Source organism: Tigriopus californicus, chromosome 12 (assembly GCF_007210705.1).
Source record: "Tigriopus californicus strain San Diego chromosome 12, Tcal_SD_v2.1, whole genome shotgun sequence".
NCBI classification, from domain to species: domain Eukaryota; kingdom Metazoa; phylum Arthropoda; class Copepoda; order Harpacticoida; family Harpacticidae; genus Tigriopus; species Tigriopus californicus.
Window position 1 is genome coordinate 76,820 of NC_081451.1, and position 21,990 is coordinate 98,809.

Consider the following 21,990-nt stretch of genomic DNA (forward strand, 5'->3'; position numbering starts at 1 on the left):
TGGGAATATGGGATTATCAGGGCGTATCCTATCCCAACGAACTAAGTTGAAACCAACTATGGTTAGTTCTTCATCTAAGACCCCTGGCCGAAGCCAGGTTTCTGTTATAGAGATGAATGCAATCTCTCTCTCAACGGCTAGTTCTTTTAGGATCTTAACTTTTGTGCTGTCTTTTTTAGAAATCAGACAATGCACGTTCAAATATAGCCCCTTTACGGGCCTCTCTTTTGACGGACCAAGTTCACATGATCTTGGACCATCCTCTCCAACCGTAAAAAATCCCTCTAATGAACAAAGCTACGTTCTAGAACAAAGCTACGTTCTAAATATTAAAAAAAAGAAGAATTGAATTTAAAAACCAACGCAATCAAACCTACATTATCGGCTCTGTCTACAGAGCGTGGAAACGACCCGAAGAACAACGAACCAACTGGCAGGAATTTCTACATCAAGTCGACCGAGCACGTGAATGTATATGAAGACAGCATGGCGAAACCATCAAACTAGTCATCTAGGGCTGAAACATGAAGCACAATACAATTTACTTAGGAATCGATGCAGCAACAAAGTTGGAGTGGATAAACAAAAACGTTTTGAAAACATGACAGACAATAGCAAGAAAGGCGTCTAGAATGTCATCGATGAGCTGAAAGGAAAGCAAAGTCGAGCAACTTTCATTGAAAAACCTTTTTTCGAAAACAGGAGATTTTGTAAAGGATGTCCACGATGAAACTGCCACACACAAAATTGATTCGCAAAATTCGAGTTTTCATCCGATTGCCATCAAATTTTCAGGGATTGAAAAATAACTATTTAGCTTCATTTTACCATTTTACTCGTATTTTATTTACAATCAATACTCAAATGCCCCGCACCTTGGCCTTAACCCTGGTCATAAGATTCTGCACAACTTGTGAAGCAACCGTTCTCTACATGTTAACCCATACTTTCTTCAGTTCCTCGACTGTCTTCACTACCTTAGGCCATTTAAGAAGGTGGTGCTTCATAATCACTCAGCACTTCTCGATGGGGCAGAGCTCCGGAGTGTTGTGAGGGTGGAACATTTTCGGCACAAAATTGACCTTATTGTCTGCATACCACTTCAGCACGTCCTTGAAGTAGCGGCATGAGGCCAAATCCGGCCAGAAGATTGTTGGGACGTTGTGGACCTTCAGGAGAGGAAGCAGCTGCTTCTGGAGGCACTCTTTCATGTACACCTGTCCGTTCATTGTGTCCTGGGTCACGAAAGGTGCACTCCGCTCCCCGCACGTGAAGATAGCTTGCCAAACCAGGAATTTATTCGCAAATTTAGACATCTTCTGATTGCGGACATGCTCCGGAACGCTGAACTTATCCTTGGCCGTGAATAACAGGTTGCTGAGGATCTGTCTGAAGTCGGCCTTCACATATGTTTCGTCGTCCTTGATGGAGCATTCAACATTTGTCAGCATGTTGAGGTAATTTTACAACTTCCTGGCAAGGGTTTTGGAGGACTTGTTCTGCTTCTCGTCGCGATTAGGGTCCTTTTGTACCTTGAACGTTCAAGCCCAGCCTTAGTTTTGGCCTTCCGGACAAAACTTCGGCTTAGGTGCAGCTTGTTAGCCACATCCCGAACGGAGGCGTCCGGGTTTCAGTTGAAGGCCCCAACCACACGGTTGAGATTTTTGGTGTTCTACCCAAACTTTTTTTTTTAAATTCTACCCAACGGTTGAAAAGCTAGAGCAATTTCATAGTGTGGCAATTTCATCGTCGTCACACTTTATTAAAGTTGATGATGCAGTCTTTGGGTATTTTGATATGGAATTTGGAGTTCCCCACGGAGCACAGTTCTCAAGCACCCTCTTCACTCTTTGCGTTGCTGACCCTCAATCTTGCCTTCCAGATATAAATGATTACTCCTCAGTATCATATTGTGATGAGTCTAGAGACAGGAAAAACATTGTATTTTGGCATTGAGTGTAAATTCCAGACGTTTGTGAAAACCAACTTGCCTTGCAGTAGCCACTCATTATCTCAGGTCTCATAGCTTTGCTGTTCAATTTTATAGAGTTTCGAATGCAACTAGTTGTCTGAGCACAAGCTAACCTAACAAGAAGAGTAAGAGTTGTGAACAAGACTAGTTTTGACAAACATCTGGAATTTACACTCAACGCCAAAACAATATGTGTCATCACTGATGACACATCCGTGATTTTGGTGGCAAACAATGATGAAGAGCTTGAAAGCCTATAGGATCCAATCTTGTGGGGAGAGACTGCTTATTTTCATGGCGTTAAATATACTTAACGCTAATTCAGGGAAAACCACCCAGATGATAGTGCATAAAAGGAAACCGGCAGACCAAAACAAAGTGACAGTAACTTACAACGGGAACGAAATAATTCAGCAGACGCACGTTAAAGTACTTGGAATGACGTTTCAATCAAATTTGACGTTCGTTAAATATCTGGATTATTTCACTCAAGAAACTCTTGAAGGCCATGGCATACTCAAATTGATAAAGAGTTTCGTGCCTCATAAATCGATTGTGGAACTTGTTCATTCTCTGATATAATCCCAGATTCAATACTGTGCGCCTGAAAGTGCTTATGGCCCCCAGCAAAAGCTACAAATTGCCTTGAATAATGTTCAACGTTTCAATTCGAACAAAAATAGGAGAGATCAGATTGGCCTCGAAACTCTCTAAATTGAAACCGGATTCCTCACACTAAGCAAACTAGCAATCTAAACTACACTTGTTGAAAATTGGAAAATAATGAATGGTCTATCCCCCGGTATCGAAAAACAACCAACTAATGCCAACAATGCCCTCCACACCACCCGAAATGTTACGAGACAAGATTTACGGATCATCCGCCGCTTGTAACCGGGGTTTCAATTTTCATGCCGCTATATTATACAACGGTCTCATTAGTTTGCAAAGATCCCTACCGAAAATAAGTCAATTTAAATCTGAAGTGAACAATATTCTCACAAGATATTCAAACTGATCCATTTATGAAGCATAAAAAATACACAGTACTTATTGAATAAATACCAATACCAATCACAATTAAGTTGTTGTAATTATAATTGGTCCTGAAATATACATACAGACAGACACTTAATGACTTCAGTCTATTAAAAGTTCTGGACTCTAAAAGTTGACAAACTTGGTTTTTAGTTATTGCGCAATCTCAAAAATTTGTAATTTTCATGTTTTGTTTTCGATTTACAAAAATGACAAGATCTGTTGAATACTTCTAAGGAAAATCAATGTGTTTTTTTTTGACCACTGTTTGAATCATTTATTCCCGGCTCAAGCAAACTTCTTTTATTTCGTTTTGGCTCTGACAGTTACTTATTTTGATTGCAAGACACAGTATTTGCATAAACCCCTATTTGGGAATTTCGGTGGAAAGATTTTTCTAAAAATATAACAAATGTCAAAAGTACAAGTTTTTTTCTAGTTTCATGCCTCTTTTGATCTCATTTCTTCACCAACAGTTGGGAGTTGGATGTTACTTTGCTCTGTTGAGGTGGGTTTGTCCGTGTCGTTTTCAAGAGTAATATTTTCAATATCTAAAGAACTGGTTTTCGTGTCAAACACTCAGGGACTGAGCGTTTCAGTTTCCGGCTTTTGTGGTTGAGTAAATGTCTTGGGTTGTGGAGTGTTACTTGCCAGGTTCAGTTCTGGCAGCGGCTCTTTGGCGTCAAGAGGCTCATCCTTCCATGCGCCTTTCAGAGTGGCTGATTCCGCTATTTCCTGGAAATCATCCGCATCCAGCGGATTCATTTTCACAACATGTCCTACGTCTCCCAAGTTAATGCTCTGATGATCATTTATTGAAGCATCCATCTCAAAAGACGGTTCAAGAGGGTAGTCGTCAATAGACGGCCCACTACCACTTCTGAGACGACTTCTGAGGATAACGTCATCTACACTTCCTGAATTACAATTATTCTCGCCGTTGCAGTCACCAGAGATGGTTTCACCATCACCGCCTCCATCAGTACCTGAACCACCTGGGACTCCTGGCAATCCATGAGCGCCGGGTGGGCCCTGAGGCCCCGCTTGTCCAGGGTCTCCTTGTAATCCATCAGATCCGCGTATCCCTGTAGATCCTTGATCTCCAACAGGACCAGGTGGTCCTTGCAATCCGTTTTGTCCATCAATTCCATTGCGTCCATTCAAACCACTAACCCCCATTTGTCCAGGGAGTCCCGATGGTCCCTGTTGCCCATTTGCACCACTGTTTCCGGCCATTCCTTCTATTCCCATTGGTCCCTCCCGACCAGGCAGCCCGTTTGATCCAGGACTTCCGGGTGAGCCGTTCGTTCCAGAGGCCCCTACTGCCCCAGGATTGCCAGTCACTCCAGCATTGCCAATGATACCACGAATGCCTGCTAAGCCTTGTGGGCCAAATTTGCCATCCTGACCATCCTTTCCATCACTACCTGATTCACCAGGCTGCCCCATTAAGCCATGGGAACCCTGAGGGCCAGGTGCTCCATCTTTTCCATTTAGGCCGGGTGCGCCGTTGGGCCCAGGTGCACCAAGCTGGCCAGGCACACCGCTAGGTCCCAGACTTCCTGGAGATCCATAAGCTCCCAATGAACCGCGCAAACCAGAGGCGCCAATTGGACCTGGACTACCTTGTTGTCCTGGTTTTCCGGCTAATCCTATTAGCCCTGCGTTGCCTGGTGATCCGACAGAGCCTGACAATCCAGTTGATCCACTCACGCCTAGAGGACCTGGAGTTCCAGGGGTTCCAGGCGCTCCAGTCCCTCCTGGAGCCCCGTCACCTCCTGATGGCCCTGTAATTCCAGCTGGTCCCATTGATCCTACAACTCCGTCTCTTCCAGTGCCACCATTTGTTCCTGGTGTTCCTGGTGGGCCCTGGGGTCCCATTGGTCCGTAGTAACCAGGAGATCCATGAGCACCGTCGGGTCCAGGGAGTCCAGGATTACCGTTTATGCCAGGCCTACCTGGAGGCCCAGAGGGACAATTGCAGAATTGCCTTGCCTGGCGATGCAGGCCCATTGACTTTGGGCCTTCATTACTTTCATTTATAGCTGCAAGCTTTGCATGTACTAGTTGTCGAACATTGTCCTGCAAAAAAAATGAAAACATTTAAAAGTATTTTTGTTGGCATGCCATTTTCTAGTGTCAATTCTGAAACGACTTGGCCTTTTTGCTTGACGTGGTCTTGGAACAAGATGGCAACATTACCCTGTATGTTGTAAATTCTTGCCCCATCAGACAATGACCAAATTTTCAAGTTCATAAGGTTGAAGGGTAATGTGCTCCCTTCAAGCAAATTGGGAGTGCAATTTTTCCTCGTTTTTTTACTGTAAAAGACTAATTCAATGGATACGACTTGATCGGAATTGAACGAGCAGACGGGAGACGGGGAGGTGGAGTGAGTTTTTTTTAATAAAGTAAACCACAAATATAGCCAACCTAAAAACCTTGAGCTAATGGATAAAGATTGTGAGGTAATAGGAATTGAATTAGGAAAAAGAGGCTTCCTCTTTATGTACATTCCACCACATTCTGACTTTAATCGAACTTTCCACAAACTAAATGATATTCTAGCGAACACTGGAGGAAAATAAATTTTTTTTGGAGATCTGAACATGGATTTGCTGAAAACATCTAAAATTCTTACAGACCTTATTGTTTTTTAGGACAGTTTAGTTTATCACCCTGATCAATGATGCGACAAGGATTACTGCACACTCCCACACTTTAATAGACAATATTTTTTATTAACTGTTCCGAGGTATTGTCTTCTGGAATACTTGAATGTGACATTAATGATCACTTTGCAACTTTTACTTCAATAAGCATGAAATCAGTAAAAAGGAAGACCCTCTCCAAGGAAATAAAAATTAGGGACACATAAAAACCTATTCTGAAAAGACTAAAAGATTTATTGCAAGTCAAAGACTGCGTGTTAGATATGGAAAATCTCAAGCAGGCATTTAAAAATTTTGAGACAACGTTTTCTCAGATATTTGATATAACTTGTCCAATAGTAAAAAGACGATGTAATAGAGGGAACACAAAACAAAATGCTTGGATGACATGGGGACTGATGACGTCACGAAAACAGAAAGATAAATCATTAAATAAATTCAGAAAACATCCTAATATATAGAGTTAAAAAACCTGTGATATTTACGCTGAATTATATTACAAGCTAGTGCGGTTAGCCACAGAGATTCATTGGAAGAACTTTTTTAAAGTGAATCAAAAAAATTTGAACACCCTTTGGAAGGATACAAATTCACTAATAGGTAACTTAGCAAAATCACAGACAGTTTCTTTCAATCTCAAATCAAGCAAAGAAAACCAAATCACATCTGATCCAAAAGAAGTTGGGACAATATGTAACAACTATTTTGCAAACATAGGTATAACTTTAAACGGAAACTTTCCCTCTCATATCGCAGAGCTCATGGGCGGATGAGGACCAAAAAAGTCGAGAAATTTTAATTTCAATGGATAAAATGTAAAGAAATAAAGGCGGTAATAAATGAACTCAAGTCGAAAAACAGTTCAGGAATGGACGGTCTATCGAACCGAATTCTAAAACATATACCTACAGCATTACTAGTGCCATTGACGAGGTTAGTGAGCATCTATTTTGGGTCCGGATACATACCAATAGAATGGAAAACAGTAAAAGTAATTCCACTTTTGAAATCAGGCGACAAATCATTACCTCATAACTATCATCCTATAAGTCTTTTGACAAGTTTCTCCAAGGTTTTAGAGAAAATTGTTCATAAACAAATGAATAAATTTTTAGAAGTAGAGGTTCTCCTTTACCCTGAACAGTTTGGTTTTAGAATGTTCAAGTGGAACGTATTTTCAAATGGTTAGAGATAAATAAATTAACTTTAAACATAGATAAATCTAAGTTCATGGTTATCAAGTACAAAAAAATATAATTTTAACTTCATAATTACTATAAATGGACGTAGTTTAGAGGCGGTAGGTTCTACCACATCCAATGAAAAGTCCATACGATTTCTGGGAATGCAACTTGAGAGGAAACTTAACTGACACTGTCACATTGAGAGTGTAGCAAACAAAACTCGAAAAATTCTTTTCAGTCTGAACAGAGTTCGCAAGTCAGTGCCCAAAACTGTAAAGAGACAACTTTATAATGGACTTTTCCTAAGTGTCTTGGAGTGCGGTATTGAATTTTATGGCCAAAGTACGAAACTGAAGATCTTGTCCATACTCCAGAAAAGAGCTATACGCTGGATAAATAATGCGAGGTGGTTTTTTCACACTGAATCTTTGTTTCATGAGTCCAAGCTCTTAAAATTGCAAGATTTGCGCACGCTTAAAATCGTTCAAGTTATGAGGCAGTCGTGCTTGCAAGAACTTCCACCATGCATTAATTTTTTCAAATGGAAAAATAATCCTCGGCTTGGCGGTTGGAGAGCAATTACTCCAGTTGCCAAGTCGGGACTTTTACAAAGACTACCGAATTTTGCTTTTCCTAATGAGTGGAATAATTTCAACCCTCCAGGCATCGATCTAACCAGACTTAAAATCACCCAAACAACCAGAGATTATCTCATACAGAAGTACTCCATTGCTCCTAGCAAACTTAGGAATTGCTATGTATGCCAACAAAAATCCTAAGAAATGATTTTTACTTTTATTTTTCATTACGATCATCCGCCGCTCGATCTCATCAAATCACTCAATGCACCAAATACAATTCTAAACTTATTAATTTTCTTTCTGTTCTTGAAGCCGTTTCGCATTTACTAGTAAACAGAATAAATTAACATTTCAAATAGATGTTTTGCTATGTTTTTTCATGTTTTTCTTTCTAAATCTGTTTTGGTCCCATCTTTTTTATAAATTCGAACCGATTTGATTTACAACAAGGCTTTCAATTTCATTTTGTGTTTCTTCCAACTCACGTTATCGTGTTGCAGCTTGGCCTCTGTAACATTATTGACTATCTATGTCATGTCTTCGTTAATTTGCCCAGGACGTGGTGAAAACAAGCTTTTGCTTACCCAGAACCTGAGGAATTATATGCTCATGAAATTTTTGATATATCAAGATGCTAGCTCGATGGTTAAATGCCGACATTATTCAGTCGTGATCGAAGTGATCCTTAAATAAATCTACTATATATCTATCTAAATCCACACTATTTCAGATCCTTTATAGAATGTGTCACACATATGGTCTAGCTTGGTGAGGGGATTGAGTGTGGTTGTGACAAATACTTTTTTTTATCAACATATTGCTTATGCACTTGAGGGTGGACTTGCCAAATATTGAGTCATGTACCACTCAAAATTGCACTGCTTTGTTCTCATGTTATTTTAATTTTTTCACACTTTTCTCAGTTATTCCATGCTTACTTAGTTTGAAGCGCCATGTGCACGATTTTGAATCAAGTCATGATACAACTTTTGGGCGATGCATGAATAAGTTCTTGAATTCTGCTTTAGTTCTTATCTTCTATTGCCACCAGTTTGGCATCAAAGTAATAAGGCCTATCCTTTGCCTTCTGCGCCTTTTCAATTTGGAAACGTATTGTCCCTGCTGCTTGACTTAGTTGAAACTTGTCACTCGTCTCGCACTAGTGAGGAATATTCCACCTTGAATGCAACTGACGAAATTTGAGGTGTCTGAGAAGATCATGAAGTCCAAACTTGTTGAAATTCTTGAAGTCAATGAAGTCCTTCCTCCTAGCCAGCATGGGTTCTGAGCACATTTTAGCACGATTACCCAACTAATTGAGCATTTAGAGCAGGTCATTGTGGGACGGGGAAGGCACGAGCCAGTTGATGTTGTCTATCTCGATTTTGCCGAGGTCTTTGATAAAGTAGATCAATGCCTTTTGTTGAATAAATCTACTTCGTAACATTGGAATCCAAGGCACGGTTCTCTATTGGATAAGAAGCTTCATTCATGAACGGAAGCAAATTGTTGAGGTCGAGGGATCCCTTAGTGACATACATGATGTCAAGTCAGGTGTTCCTCAGGGCTCCATTTTGGGTCCTCTCCTTTTCATCATCTTCATCTTTTCAAATATGTGGTTGGATATATCGCACGTTTAAGTCCAGAGATAGCATCACGATGCTAACTGTGTTCAAGTCGATTGTGTACCCACATCTTGAATATCTTTCACCCATTTGGTCTCCAATGAGTTTAGCAGGTTTGAAATGGTCGAGTAGGTCCAAAGATGTTTTACTAGGAACATCACAGGAATAAGAGACCTCTCGTATTGGGAGAGAATAAAAAAGTTGGGACTCTACAGTGTTCAGAGAAGGTACGAAAGGTATCTGATACTTTACGTCTTCAAAAGTATCCATGAGCTTTGTCCCAACCCGCCCAGGATTTAGGGTCATTTCTAGTGGGACCGTAGAGGCTTAATGTGCGTTTTGAGAGCATTTTAAGTCCTCGAGAATCCAGGCTAGTTAAAACAATGAAGTCCACCTCTCTTCTTTCTCGGGCTCCTTCATTGCTGTATTTGCTTCCCTCTGATATTCGTAGGGAATACGTAGGCCTTGTTGATCCGGTAGCATCTTTCAAGTCAGACTTGGACAAATTTTTAGATAGCATTCCAGATCAACCCTACATTCAAGGACTAGCTCGGTCTGCCAATTCAAATTCGTTAGTAGACCAAACATCATATACAAATTGAAAGGTAAGAAATAGACGAACTACAACCTTTTACTTTAATAGCACTGGAGATTACATTCCCTGTAGCGGTTAGAAAAGCTCGTGAAAAAACAAACCAAAGAAAAAAAAGAGTGGCTATGACCAAGAGCAGGCCGATTTGGCGGGAAGCTCGTTTGCAGTCCATATTTCTAGAAGTCCGTGGCCTGGTTCACTGCAATTGAAACTGATATTTTGAAGTCTATACGCTGATATATTTGGTTTAGGGAGTTTTAATGGGATGTACCAAGTCACCCCACATTGGTGAAAAAGAAATTGGGCTTAAAGTTCAATATAACAACCTTTGGCTTTGGTCACTGCCCGAAATCTCTTGTAAAAACTTTTGTAAGATATCATCCCTCGTATTTTATCTCAGATGGGTATATTAATCCATTGAGAACCTGCAAAGAACTATTATTTTTAAAAACGTAATCAATAGATCTTGGGAATAACCTTACTTGCGTTTCCAACTACAATTTTATTCAAAGATTGCACTGACATCAAATTTGACAACAAAATTGCTCCGGTTGTATCTTAAAGCAATTGCCAAGAAATGTAATTTTCTTTTTCTAAGCCTAAAATATAAATGAAAATATTTCACTTTTTTGAAACAGGTAGAAAAACCCAAAAATAGTTTGCAATATAATTTAAAATTTACTTAATGTCAATAGTTCACAATTTTGAATTGTGAAATTTATCAATCGCAACTGTAATCAAGCTTGATCTTGAATTTTGACAAAATTATATTAACGTTGAATAGAAACATTGCTAGTCCGGAGAAATTATTTATTGCAAAAAGTGACAAATTTAAAAATGAAACTGTCGCATGTACCGTTCAAACATTTTCGTAACATAAAAAATAGTGCAAGTTTGGGCACTTAACTAAATGAAGTTGAAAGGTAATCTTACATTTTTTGCAACTTTTAGGTTTTAAAGAAACCTGAGAGCAAATGAAAATATGTCGTTTCTTGTCGTTTTGTTGAAAAAGAAAATGATATGCCTTGGAAATAACTGGAAGCATAATTCGGCCATTTTTTTCAGGTATAAAATGTAACTTTCAAGTTGTAATAACTTGGCATCTGCTTAATAGAAGTCTATGAAATTTAGCGTCAAAACATAAGTAAGAGTACGTTTAATACTGATTGACTTCGTTTTTTTTGGCAATGATGCATTTTAATGGACTTTAAGTCATTTTCATACTTATCTGAACTACTTTTAAACATGTGTATTTCACAAAAGTTGTTCCTTTTGTCTCGTTGACAAAAAGAAACATATCTAGATGTCTTGGTATTTGAGCAAACACTTAACCAGAAAATATAACCACCGTGACCAGTAAAGTCACGGGGCTTTTACGGTGAGCCAATAATGCAAGAAGAGCCATGAAAAGGGGTTAGAGATGCAAATCTCATTTCAACTTGCTCTCCATTAAACTGATTGATTTTCAAATTAGGAGCAAAACTTGTCAATTTTTTTTTTTGCAAATCAAATGAAATTTTATGGATGCAACAAGTATTCTAAATGTTCAAACTTTTCGGCTCATTGCGTCTGATAAATGGCTCAAGTCGAGCAAAGTTAAATCTTGTGTTTTGCTAAGCAAGGCGTATGCAGTCGTCTTCCAAAGGCTGGTCCCTTTTACATTCAATTGATGACGGAGAAAGGCCTGATGTCAGCCGAAAGTCAGAGAGAAAAACGACATTTTATGACCAATTTAGAGTCCATTTCAAAAGAGACGATAAAGAGAGTCTAAAGACCTTTGTCCTGCCGATTCTGCAAATTCGAATGAGACGAGAGTCACCAATCGACTCAAATCGACTCTGAGTTTCAATATCACTGTGCTTTGAAGGCTCCAAAGCAACTTTTATTTATGCTCTCAAGACATTCAAAGGTGTTTGCAAGTCAGGCGAGGCCCAAGGATTTTTCACGTTTGATTTCAAACTTAGTCACTTACAGACCTGTCTTGGAATTGTGATTGAAATCACTACTACGTAATTGCCATTATATTGTCGTGTTATCGTATTTCACCAAATTTGAACTCAACGTAATGTAGGGTGTATTGAACTGCATTTGAATCAAATTACAAAACCATTCTCATCCAAGTTGTACCGTGTATAATTAGTGATCCAAAGGTCAAAATGTCTGGAAAAAGAATTGCGTTCATGGTAAGTGACAACTACTTTCTTTAGCAATCTACCGTGCCTCTTTTGATTTTTGGGGGGAGGCTGTCTGAAGTAGCAAATAAGGGCCTCTGTAAGCAGTATAATCAATGAAAATCATTTCAAGTGACAAATGCAAGTTTGCAGAGACCTCTTTTCCGTGGATCCTTGACAACGTTTTCAATGGCGTTATTGGTAATATCAAACGTGGTTAGATAGATGCTCGGGGCAAAATTGATTGTCAACTAACTTAACCTAACGCAAAGGAACTTTCTTGACATCCCTAGAGGTTTTATTTTGTCAATTTTAATTCTCTCAAACTAATGGAGATTAAACCCCACAAGGGTCCTTAACGCACTACATACCAAGAAAGAGAAATTTTCAAGCAAATTCCCATCCAGATTGGTTTCATTCTTGTCAACGGTACCAAGTCCACGAGTTCCGTCTAGTATCACTAAAACTGTCAACGTGAAACTACACAATCGTATCATCGTGGCAATTGACTCTAAGACATTCCCAAAGTCACTGGAAGACTGTTTCAGTTTGACGTCCTCCCACTCTTCTCGAAAGACAAGATCGGATAAAAGCCGGTTATATCTGAGACAAAATCTAACTACATCTACTTTCTCATTTCTTCATATTTCGAAAGTTGTTTATCCAACCACAGGGTGAGACAAAAGTGCAATTTGGCGCCGGAATACTGCCCTAGTGGATTGCACCGAAGACCGTCAAGGAAAGTATATTGGTAAAAGAAGTTTTCAATACATTTCTTGTATATTTAGTATTACACACCACAAAGTCAAAGAATTGGTTGTTTAAATGTCGATAATTCATTGTTTATCAGTAAACGATCTGCAACTGAGACTGACTCGGACCTTCCGTATCCAAGATCATGCAGTTTTGGTCATTCCCATCATTTCGTGTCTGATTTATTTAACAAGTTTTTGAGGTAATTCAACGCGTAAGAAGCAAAACATTGGGATTTTCAAAAATGTGTTCAGATCAACTCAATAAAGGATAACTGAAAAGCGCCATCTTTCCCATCATTTCTGAAAGGTAATTTTTGCGATAATTCATTCATTTCTACACATCAGAGCAATTCAAACCTGACATAAATAATGTGCCCTGCCTGGAAATGTAATGTATTGCTTCATATGAAAGAAAATCATTCCAATATCTTTCTTTGAATCACATGAGTATAGGGATTGAAGTTGTTTCACTTGTAGTTTCAACCGAGAGAGGCAATTTCTACAAACATTGCCAATTTCAATTGCTGACCAAGACTCGTTTTGATTGACCGTTGTTAACATTTATGTGATCTAAGTTTTTGAACATGTTGAGATATCACCCGGTATTAGCAAGGTGAGTTCGATGGCTGGATGGAGGGACGAATGGGCAGACAACCAAAAGCCGGTTTTATGCCTTTCAGATTATAGAAGTGAGTTTACAAGATCATTTGAGAGCTTGAGCAATGAAATAAGACATGAAATATGCGCCTAAATAGAAAGAAGAAGAAATGAGCAATTATCAAGGGCATTTAACAATGCTTTTCTGGCTAGAAATAAGTTTAATTCATGGTGAAAAAAATCACGACCATCTGGCCGAGATGGCGCTTTTCTGATGGTGCTGTTTTCCTGCCATCCAAGAATCAAATTTAGAGTTATTACAAGTTGCAGATTAAATCCAAAGAGGCAAGTAAGGGCGGCTTTACACGAAAATGGAAAAGCAGGATTGAATTGGGTCTGGTGCTGGGGCAAGTCAGGAGCACACAATTTTACGCCCTGAGCTGGGGGAAAAAAGTGCATAATTGCATAAAAGCGGAAGAAATGGAGAGCCTGGCTAGTGGGTATTGTTTGGGTCGAAAGCCCAAATAAGGCTGAATTGGCGAAAACTGGCTAAATCTGACTAGAGGGCCAGTCAGAAAAGTGACACTCACAAGATTTCAAAGATCTTTTTGGTTCCCTCTCGGCTGCCTGGTGTGTGTGATAGGGATCGGCTTTGAACACATTGAATTACGTGATTCTCAAAATCAAGTTCAGAATTCAGGGAGCCAGTGAGTCGATGGCTCGTTTTCTGGTTTGTTTGAAACTGAGTAACGCAGAAGAAGTCAATCAGCCCGACACCCTTCTGCCCGACTACCAAAATGTGTACAAAGCAAAGTCTCAAGTGCCTTGGTTGGAGTGACTTGTCTCTGACAAGCCCTCTAAATCTGACTGATTTGGCCTAAAATTATGAATGACACGACTTTGTGATCCAACACTTTGGGATTGGCGCGCTTTGTTCAGCAAAACATACCTTGAAAACCGGTTCTTGTTAAAGAAAACTGCGTGTTCAATAGCGGGAGCGTTCTTTACAAGTAGCTTATTCAAGTTTGAATTTCAAAATGTCGATCGGTCAACACGTAAAACGTGTTCCCCATTTCGTCATGCCCTCTCGTGTGAAGAGAAGCTCAGGTAAGTCCTCGCTCTTCTCTTCAAACTCGACGGCATGAAAGAACGAACCCATTCAAAGTGTCTTCACCGCATGGACGAAATTTCTTCAAGCCGTAATAAACTCGACGGAAAAAAATCCCCCGCTATTGTAAAGACAGCCATTCTAGAGTCTTTTCTCTCCACTTTCCAATCTCTCTCACGTGGTGAAAGAATAAGAAAGTTGTTACCCAGAGTTGCACTGGGCATAAAAACAAACTGGTTCTTGACCAACTGCATTGTCACTCATGTGCCCCCCCTTGATGTATGTATACGGCATACAACCTGTAGTGAGAGTGGGAAAGAACGGGGTTTCAATTTTGGCAATTCTTTGTGCCTTGAGGAGAATGACGTCCGGGTTTGTGACTTGGAACAGAACTTTCTCTTCCTTCTCTCGTTCCTTCTTTATCTCTTTTTATTTTTGGGCCGCAAAATAACAGCTGATATAGTTGCTTGGGTGTTCATGACCCTTACTAACCGCTACAATGTAAGTGATCCTCGGTACTACTTTAATCCTAAGCAATGAATGATCTTAGATTTATGGGTAAAAATAAGACTAGAGCTCTGCTTAGGCCCATTACTCTCCTTGATATATGTTAGGCTTTTGAAAACCTGATAAAGGTCAAATTTGTAGAAACCAAACAGTCCAAATGCTATTCTTTTGCATCAACCTACATTTACTGAAGCCGATTGTGGATCAAGCAATATTTGGAAAAGCTTCATCACCTTTTTTACGTTAGAACTCCTTGCTGTTACTTGAAAGTTGCCAAAGCTTTGACATCATAGAATCTGTCAAAAAAATCCATAATTGAAAACAAAACAGATTGACAAATTACTAACCAATGTCAAATCAAGGCCCTTTTGCATGGGGCCCTTCGTACTGAAAGTGATCATTGATCACGTCACTGAATCAAGGACGACTTCACCACTGGACAGCGACGGGGGTGGGGAAAATGAGTAATTCCATTTCCAATCAATCAAATGCATTTCTCTTTTCATTAGTTGACTCAATTATGGCCTCAGAAAGCAATGGTCAGTTTTGATTTCAATCGAATGTCTTTGTCAAAAGTTATGACCATTTAAAACTCGGATCAGGGAGGGCACAAATTGAATGAGCTTGCACCACGTTGGTAAGATATTACCAACGTGGTGGTGCTGAGCAAGTCATTTTCTGTCCACGACGTACTGAGTTTCAGGATCTCATTGCTTTTGACGCAGACGTTGGATTGAAGTCAAAATGGGCGAACGCTTTCTGAGCTAACTAAAGTCCAACTTGTGTGAAGGAAAATGCATTCGGTTCACCTGGATAAAAGTTACGTTTCCCCCCCGCCCCCCTCCACCTCTGTCCAATGATGACGTCGTCCTTGATTTAATGTTAAAACGGGCTATTGCGCTTTTACTGGACGATGCAAGTCTTTGTGCTTTTGTACACTTAGTTGAAAGCAGTTCTTGTAGAAATTAATATGTGCCGAAGATGCTTCTCTTAATGCTGGTGGAACTTGAAAATTTGCCATGGTATCAGTTTCCCATCAATTTGGTTCAGGACCCGAAGGTGTGCCATTCGGGAACTTGTTCCGGTTGGTTATTGATAATATTTATAAGCGCAATAGATCTACAATGAATACCTACCTAAGAGAAAAAATATCTTAATCGGAAAATTCTGAAGTGTCTCATATCTCAATGACCATCTCTCAGGCGCGGGACGTGGTCGGTGGCGGCTGCAGAGCAATGGAGTGGGAACCTTTGGGGCATCTCGCAACACACGGTGGTATACACAATAATAATAAAATTGTGTGCAAATGCCAAGCCTTCTAATTACGATTTTTGTTGTTATTGAAACAAAGGAACAATCTTTGTAAAAAACCATCCTGGATTTTTAGCTCAGATTAGTATATTATTCCACTTAACACCTCCAAAGAAATAATATATTCAAAAGCGTAATCAATAGATGTTGGCAGTAGCCTTAGTTGCGTTTCAAAATACAATTTCATCCAATTCAATTTAGCTAACGATAAGATATCATGCTTTCAAAAGATTGCGTTTGCATCAAATTTGACTACAAATTGCTCCGGTCTACCTTACAGCAATTGCCAAAACATATAATATGCTTTTTCTATGCCTAAAATATAAATGAAAATATTGCACTTTTCCAAAGCTGGTAGAAAAACCCGAAATTAGTTTGCAATATAACTTGAAACTACTTAATGTCAATAATTCACAATTGTGATGCCAAATTTGTCAATCGCAACTTTAATCAAGCTCGATCTTGAATTTTGACAAAATTATATTAACGTTGAATAAAAACACCGCTAGTCCGGAGAAACTATTTATTGCAAAAAGTGACAAATTCAAAAAATAATCTGCCACATGTATCGTTCAAATATCGGAACATAATAAGATAGAGTAGGTTTTGGCACTTAACTAAAATGAAAGACAATTTTAGATGTTTTGGAAGTTTTAAGTGACATGTTTTGCTACTTTTAGGTCTTACCGAAATGTCATTGAAAAAGACAACATTATGCTTTACGAATAGCTGGAAACAAAATTCGGCCACTTTTCGGTTTTTTAAGGGCAAAAGGACAAGCGCATACAGCCGACTACTTCAAGAAGCTGAACATTTTACGGGTTAAGGATTTGGGGATGGTTAAACAGTTGAAATCTTTTCATGACTGCAGAGAGGAGCTCTCACATATTTACGTACAAAGCCCGAAGGGGAGGAGACATTTGATTAAACCTACCTTTAGTCGGGAAAGCCTGGTTGCTAAACTTGCCATCTTTTTTTGCCAAAGCATGGAACGATTGCCAAGCCAATTTAAATCTTGGATATTACCTTTTTGTAACTTGCATTAGGTGTGGGAATATGGGATTATCAGGGCGTATCCTATCACAACGAACTAAGTTGAAACCAGGGGCTGATGTTATAAAACATCGGGAGAAAACGTCCTATGTGCGACTAGACAGTCCGGCTGGACGACGGACATGCGATAGTGGATGTTATAAAGATTTTGTATGTAGGGTCTTGAACTAGACATGGCTGAATGTGACCAAGTGCAGTTTTGATGAGTGACCAGCCAACTGATTAGAGCAGGGCCCCCACTCAGTGAAACACAGCCTATTTCCTGTCGTATTCCTAATCTTCCTCTTCAATCCAAGTTCGTCTGTGGCGTCCCTGAGGAATTGATACTGAGGGAACATGAGCAAACTAGATTCAGTTCTAAACATGCGTGAAGAACAGGATTTAGTCCCTTTTTTCAATGCTCTGTTATGGCGTCTCGAGGAAAGAAACAGGCGAGTATGAGTAGTTGTGAAATCAATTTGCCTCATGCCAAATACTTGTGGGTCGATGGCGATCATCCGACCACGGCCATCTGGCATCCGATCTCCATTCGAGGCGTCCGGCTGGATCCACCACACCTTATTTAATTGATCTTTTGCTTGCAGCCCGTTTTTCTCACCTACGAACAGAAGAAGGCCTTGGCCCTTTTGGTTCGAGAAAAGAGGAATCTTCTGATACCCCGTTTCAGTGCTTCCTTAACCAAGCGAGACAAACTGAATACATGGAGTGAAGTGGCCCAGTACATGAGATCCTTAGGGGTTATTGTGGAAAGCCCTGCGTTTCTACGGGATACTGTGTGGGGAAACCTAAGACGAGCAACAGTCAAAACATTTGCAGATCAGAAGAAAACTGGAGCTCAAGGTGGAGAATGGACAGAGCTGGATGATGTTATTATGGATATTGAAGGGCGTGAGACTGCCAACGTCATGGGGGTGGGAGTGCCGGATCTTGGATCAAGTAAGTTAGGTGATCATTAGCTGTGTCAGTTAACTTATAACCACAGAGTGCATGTCGGCTATCTCACTTACTTAAGACATTCATTCAAAATTGTTTTGATATTGAATCAAAAGTCATCATTTTCAGATTCAACTCCCAATTCCTTGATGTCAAATTCCGTCCCCTCTGCTCCGTCATCCTCCGCCTCGATGGCCTCCCATGCTGCAATCATGCAATCGTTCTCATGCACTTCTCCTTCAACGGATCCATTGGAATCTACCTCCCACTTCGTTCCTGTTCCATCAACATCTCCCCGTCCCATAGAAACATTCACATTCGCTGACTCGGCCCCTCCAATTCCAAACAGGTCCATTTCTGAAGCTCAGCCATTACCTGCTATTTCCTTCACCCCTCAACTTCGATCAACATCTCCTACAACCAAAAAGTTGGTACATCGGAAGAAAAGGTAACTATCAATTGATCATAAGCAATCCTGTTGAAATTTAAAAATTCCATTTTGAATATTCAGGAAGGTCGATGAAATTGAGCACTTATTCGAAGATGGCGATTTCAAGAACCTTAAGAAAAAAAAAGATGGAACTGGAGATGGAACTAATCAAACAGCAAATCAAGCTAATGCAAGCACAAACCGCCTATTATGTGAATTTGGCAAATTCGACGTCCAATCCAATTAAGGAACTCACATAATGATGACAAAAGGAAGTTCAGAATATTTTCCAATACGTAATTGTTTTTTTATGTTAATCACACCAATACTTTTCCTTTCTCCCTCTTTCCAGCAATACATTTTTCATACGTACAGTATATGCAACTGTGTATTAATAAATGTTGTTATATTATGAGTGTTTCGTGTTGTTTTTTTATTGAAAGCACGTTAACAATTCTAACTGACGCCTTCTTTGATTATCTGCACGTTCTTCTGGATCCAATGGGCCGATGACATCCTCAACTTCGACCTCTAAGAGATCATCTAACCCATCTCCAGCAGGTAAACACATATTGTGAAGAATTGCCGCACAGACTATTAGTTTTGAGGCAAAACGTGGACACTTTACCCTTAGCCGTGACTTCAAGGCTTGGAATCGGCTCTTCAGCACTCCATTGAACGTTCAACTTTTGATCGAATTCGTTTGTGGGCGATATTGAAGCGTAGCCTCGAGTCCACAACATCGCCGGTAAAGGGTGGTATTAGCCAATTTCTGCACGGATAGGCTGAATCTCCAAGGATCACTGCGCCTGGAAACGGGCAAAAGCCCTCTTGCTCAAATTGATCCCAAAGCACTGATTCTCTTAGAGCGTGGCTGTCATGCCACTTGTAAACCCAAAAAATCTTCTACGTTTAAAGTTGATTAATTTGATGTGGTGACAAATTTTACCTTCCTGGCGAGTTGGCATTGACATAAAGAATTTCAAGGTAAGGGCCACAAACAATAACAGCATTGATGCTATGATCATGGTGCCGATTGACGTAAGACTCTTCATCACTTGATTGAGCCAAGATGTTAACATGGGTGCCGTCGATCAATCCACAAACGCTTGGGAATGGGGCTACATCAAAGAACTTTTGAGCCAACTCCATGGCTCGATCTGTTGGCCACCCAAAAAATTGCTCACGATATCCAAACAAAGCCTCAGCAACCTGATGAACATCACGGAACACAGTGTGGGTGTCAACCCCATGGCAGTCCCTCATGACATGATAAAAGCCATTGGTGCCAAGGAAATGAAGAAAGATCTTGATCTTCTTCCTGGCATTGATTGAACAATTTCTTTTGGTCGCCGGATCTAACTGATTTCTCATGAGGGTATCCAATTGATCCAAGACAGATTGGGGTACATGATATCGCTCACGGAACACATAGTTGGGTATGTCCTCATCAAATTGTCGAGGATGAAAAATACGTCCTTGGCGTCCGACAGGTTCAAATGCAAGGTATCGGTCAGCCTCTTCTTCAAGGTCAGAGTCCGAAAAATACATTTTGATCCAATTCAATCCAAATGAAAGGAAGGAGCGCACAATCTGTCTTTGTTTCGAATGCACATGCTTTTAAAACAATGTTTTCACAACTTGTCAATATGAAATGTCTAGTAGACGTCAAATTTACGTATCAACTTGACTCGTAAGTTTTGTGCCGGACTTTGCCAAGTCGGACACTCGACAATTTTTTTATAACATCCCAATCTTGCCGGACCTGCAGAATTCGTGCGCGGGTCACTCAAAGTACGTACTGGACGTTGGACAAATCGTTTTATAACATCAGCCCCAGCTATGATTAGTTCGTCATCAAAGACCCCTAGCCGAAGCTAGGTTTCTGTTATAGAGATGAATGAAATCTCTCTCTCAACGGCTAGTTCTTCTAAGATCTTAACTTTATTGCTGTCCGTTAAGTTCTTGAGATCAACTACCTCTCGAGAGAGAGCAGTCAGCTTGATTGATATACTATACGGAAAGCCGAATGAGACATAGAAAACATGTACAGAAAGCCGAATGGAACGTCTCCTTGGGGAGCCGAAAATATAGGGAATTGAGGCTGAGAGAGATGAAATGTAATTTAGTAGAGAAGATGATTGATTTCTTGGAAGACTTGTCATTGCACTAATCACACTCAACCACTGAAAAGCCTTTTCCATTTATTATGGACGCACGTCACTGGATGTTGTTAGCGGACGGTGATATTGCCATCAAGCAGGGAGATTGGAGGCTCCTCAATGCGGCTGGTGGTGTCAGTGGTGTTGCTGCCCGATGGAGGCAGCAGGTCAGCAGGATGTGCCACTCTCCCCTCACAGGGTGCGCGGTTACGCTGACGGCGCTGGAGCTCGTCAATGAACTCCAGTGAAGAGAGATTGAGCCCAAAGGGGAGGCTCTGGGGCACTTGTAGTCCCATGGATGGGCTGGACACGCCCATGGAGGCTACCGGCCCATGGGATGGCTGGCTGCATGTTGTGCATGAGGACATCATGGTAGGAGACCCGTGCAGATGATGGCGGCGATGGTACCTGTACAGCGCGTACAGGAACCTGATGGTGAAAAGGACCCCAATGGCACCTGACGATAGAGACGGCAGATGCAGCTTGATGAAGTGGAACCCAGAGCTGCGGGTGATTTTCGTATCCGGGTTGGCTACTATCGTCTGATCCAGTCCAGACGTTGCTGTTGCTTTCAATGGCCTGGACCCCATGTTGAGCAAGTCGTGGAGACCTTCGGAGAGCTGTAGGAACGGGATATCATGCGGGGTTTGCCTGAAGCGGGGTTGTAGCTACACGGACAGGGGTCTTGCTGGCGGGGGCAGGGACAGGAGCTGATGACAGGGGAGCTGGCAGTGGTTTGAGGAATCGCTGATTCCGCCTAAGTGTCCGCCCGTCGTTGTGTAGAATGACAGAGGATTCTCCTGAAGGGCACACGGAGATAACTTTGCCGGTCTGGTCCCACAGCTTGGAAATGGGGTTCTGAACTTCGCATGATCGTATTGAGTGGACAAAAGCGGAGGACACATAGATCGAGTAAAGGTTCAGATGGAAGTGTATTTCTCGACTAGACATGCTTAGAAGTAAACGTCAATCATAACTCGCATGACAACATTACAACATACCAACTCCCTTTTTTTGTGTATAAATGGAATGGAAAAACATAGTGAACGAAATATAAAAACTATCATGCTTGAAAGCGAACAATCTGACGTCGATCACGAATTGGTCTTGAAGGAAGTGTGTCAGGCTCGTCAGCTGGCTCTTCATCATCGATGAGGTCATGAACGACATGAACGAGTCCACGACGGAGAAATCTCTGGTTTCTCACCAACACTCTGCCTGATGGCAATCGAAGCATGTACCATCTTGGCGTCTTGTTGTCGACCACCACTCCTTCTCTTTCCCATCGTCTTGTGATCG

At 40.7% G+C, this 21,990-nt stretch overlaps 2 protein-coding genes across 2 annotated transcripts; one reads left to right on the forward strand and one right to left on the reverse strand.

Moving 5' to 3' along the window:
• Positions 1-3,278: 3,278 nt before the first annotated feature.
• On the reverse strand, positions 3,279-12,444 carry LOC131892323 (collagen alpha-1(III) chain-like). Its single transcript, XM_059242130.1, has 2 exons — positions 12,207-12,444; positions 3,279-5,092 (listed from the first exon to the last, which is right to left on the reverse strand). Exons 1-2 carry the CDS (start codon positions 12,330-12,332, stop codon positions 3,590-3,592), a joined length of 1,629 nt encoding a protein of 542 aa, XP_059098113.1. The 5' UTR covers positions 12,333-12,444; the 3' UTR covers positions 3,279-3,589.
• On the forward strand, positions 11,798-18,947 carry LOC131892326 (uncharacterized). Its single transcript, XM_059242135.1, has 4 exons — positions 11,798-11,847; positions 17,463-18,102; positions 18,229-18,547; positions 18,611-18,947. Exons 2-4 carry the CDS (start codon positions 17,889-17,891, stop codon positions 18,774-18,776), a joined length of 699 nt encoding a protein of 232 aa, XP_059098118.1. The 5' UTR covers positions 11,798-11,847; positions 17,463-17,888; the 3' UTR covers positions 18,777-18,947.
• Positions 18,948-21,990: the final 3,043 nt, after the last annotated feature.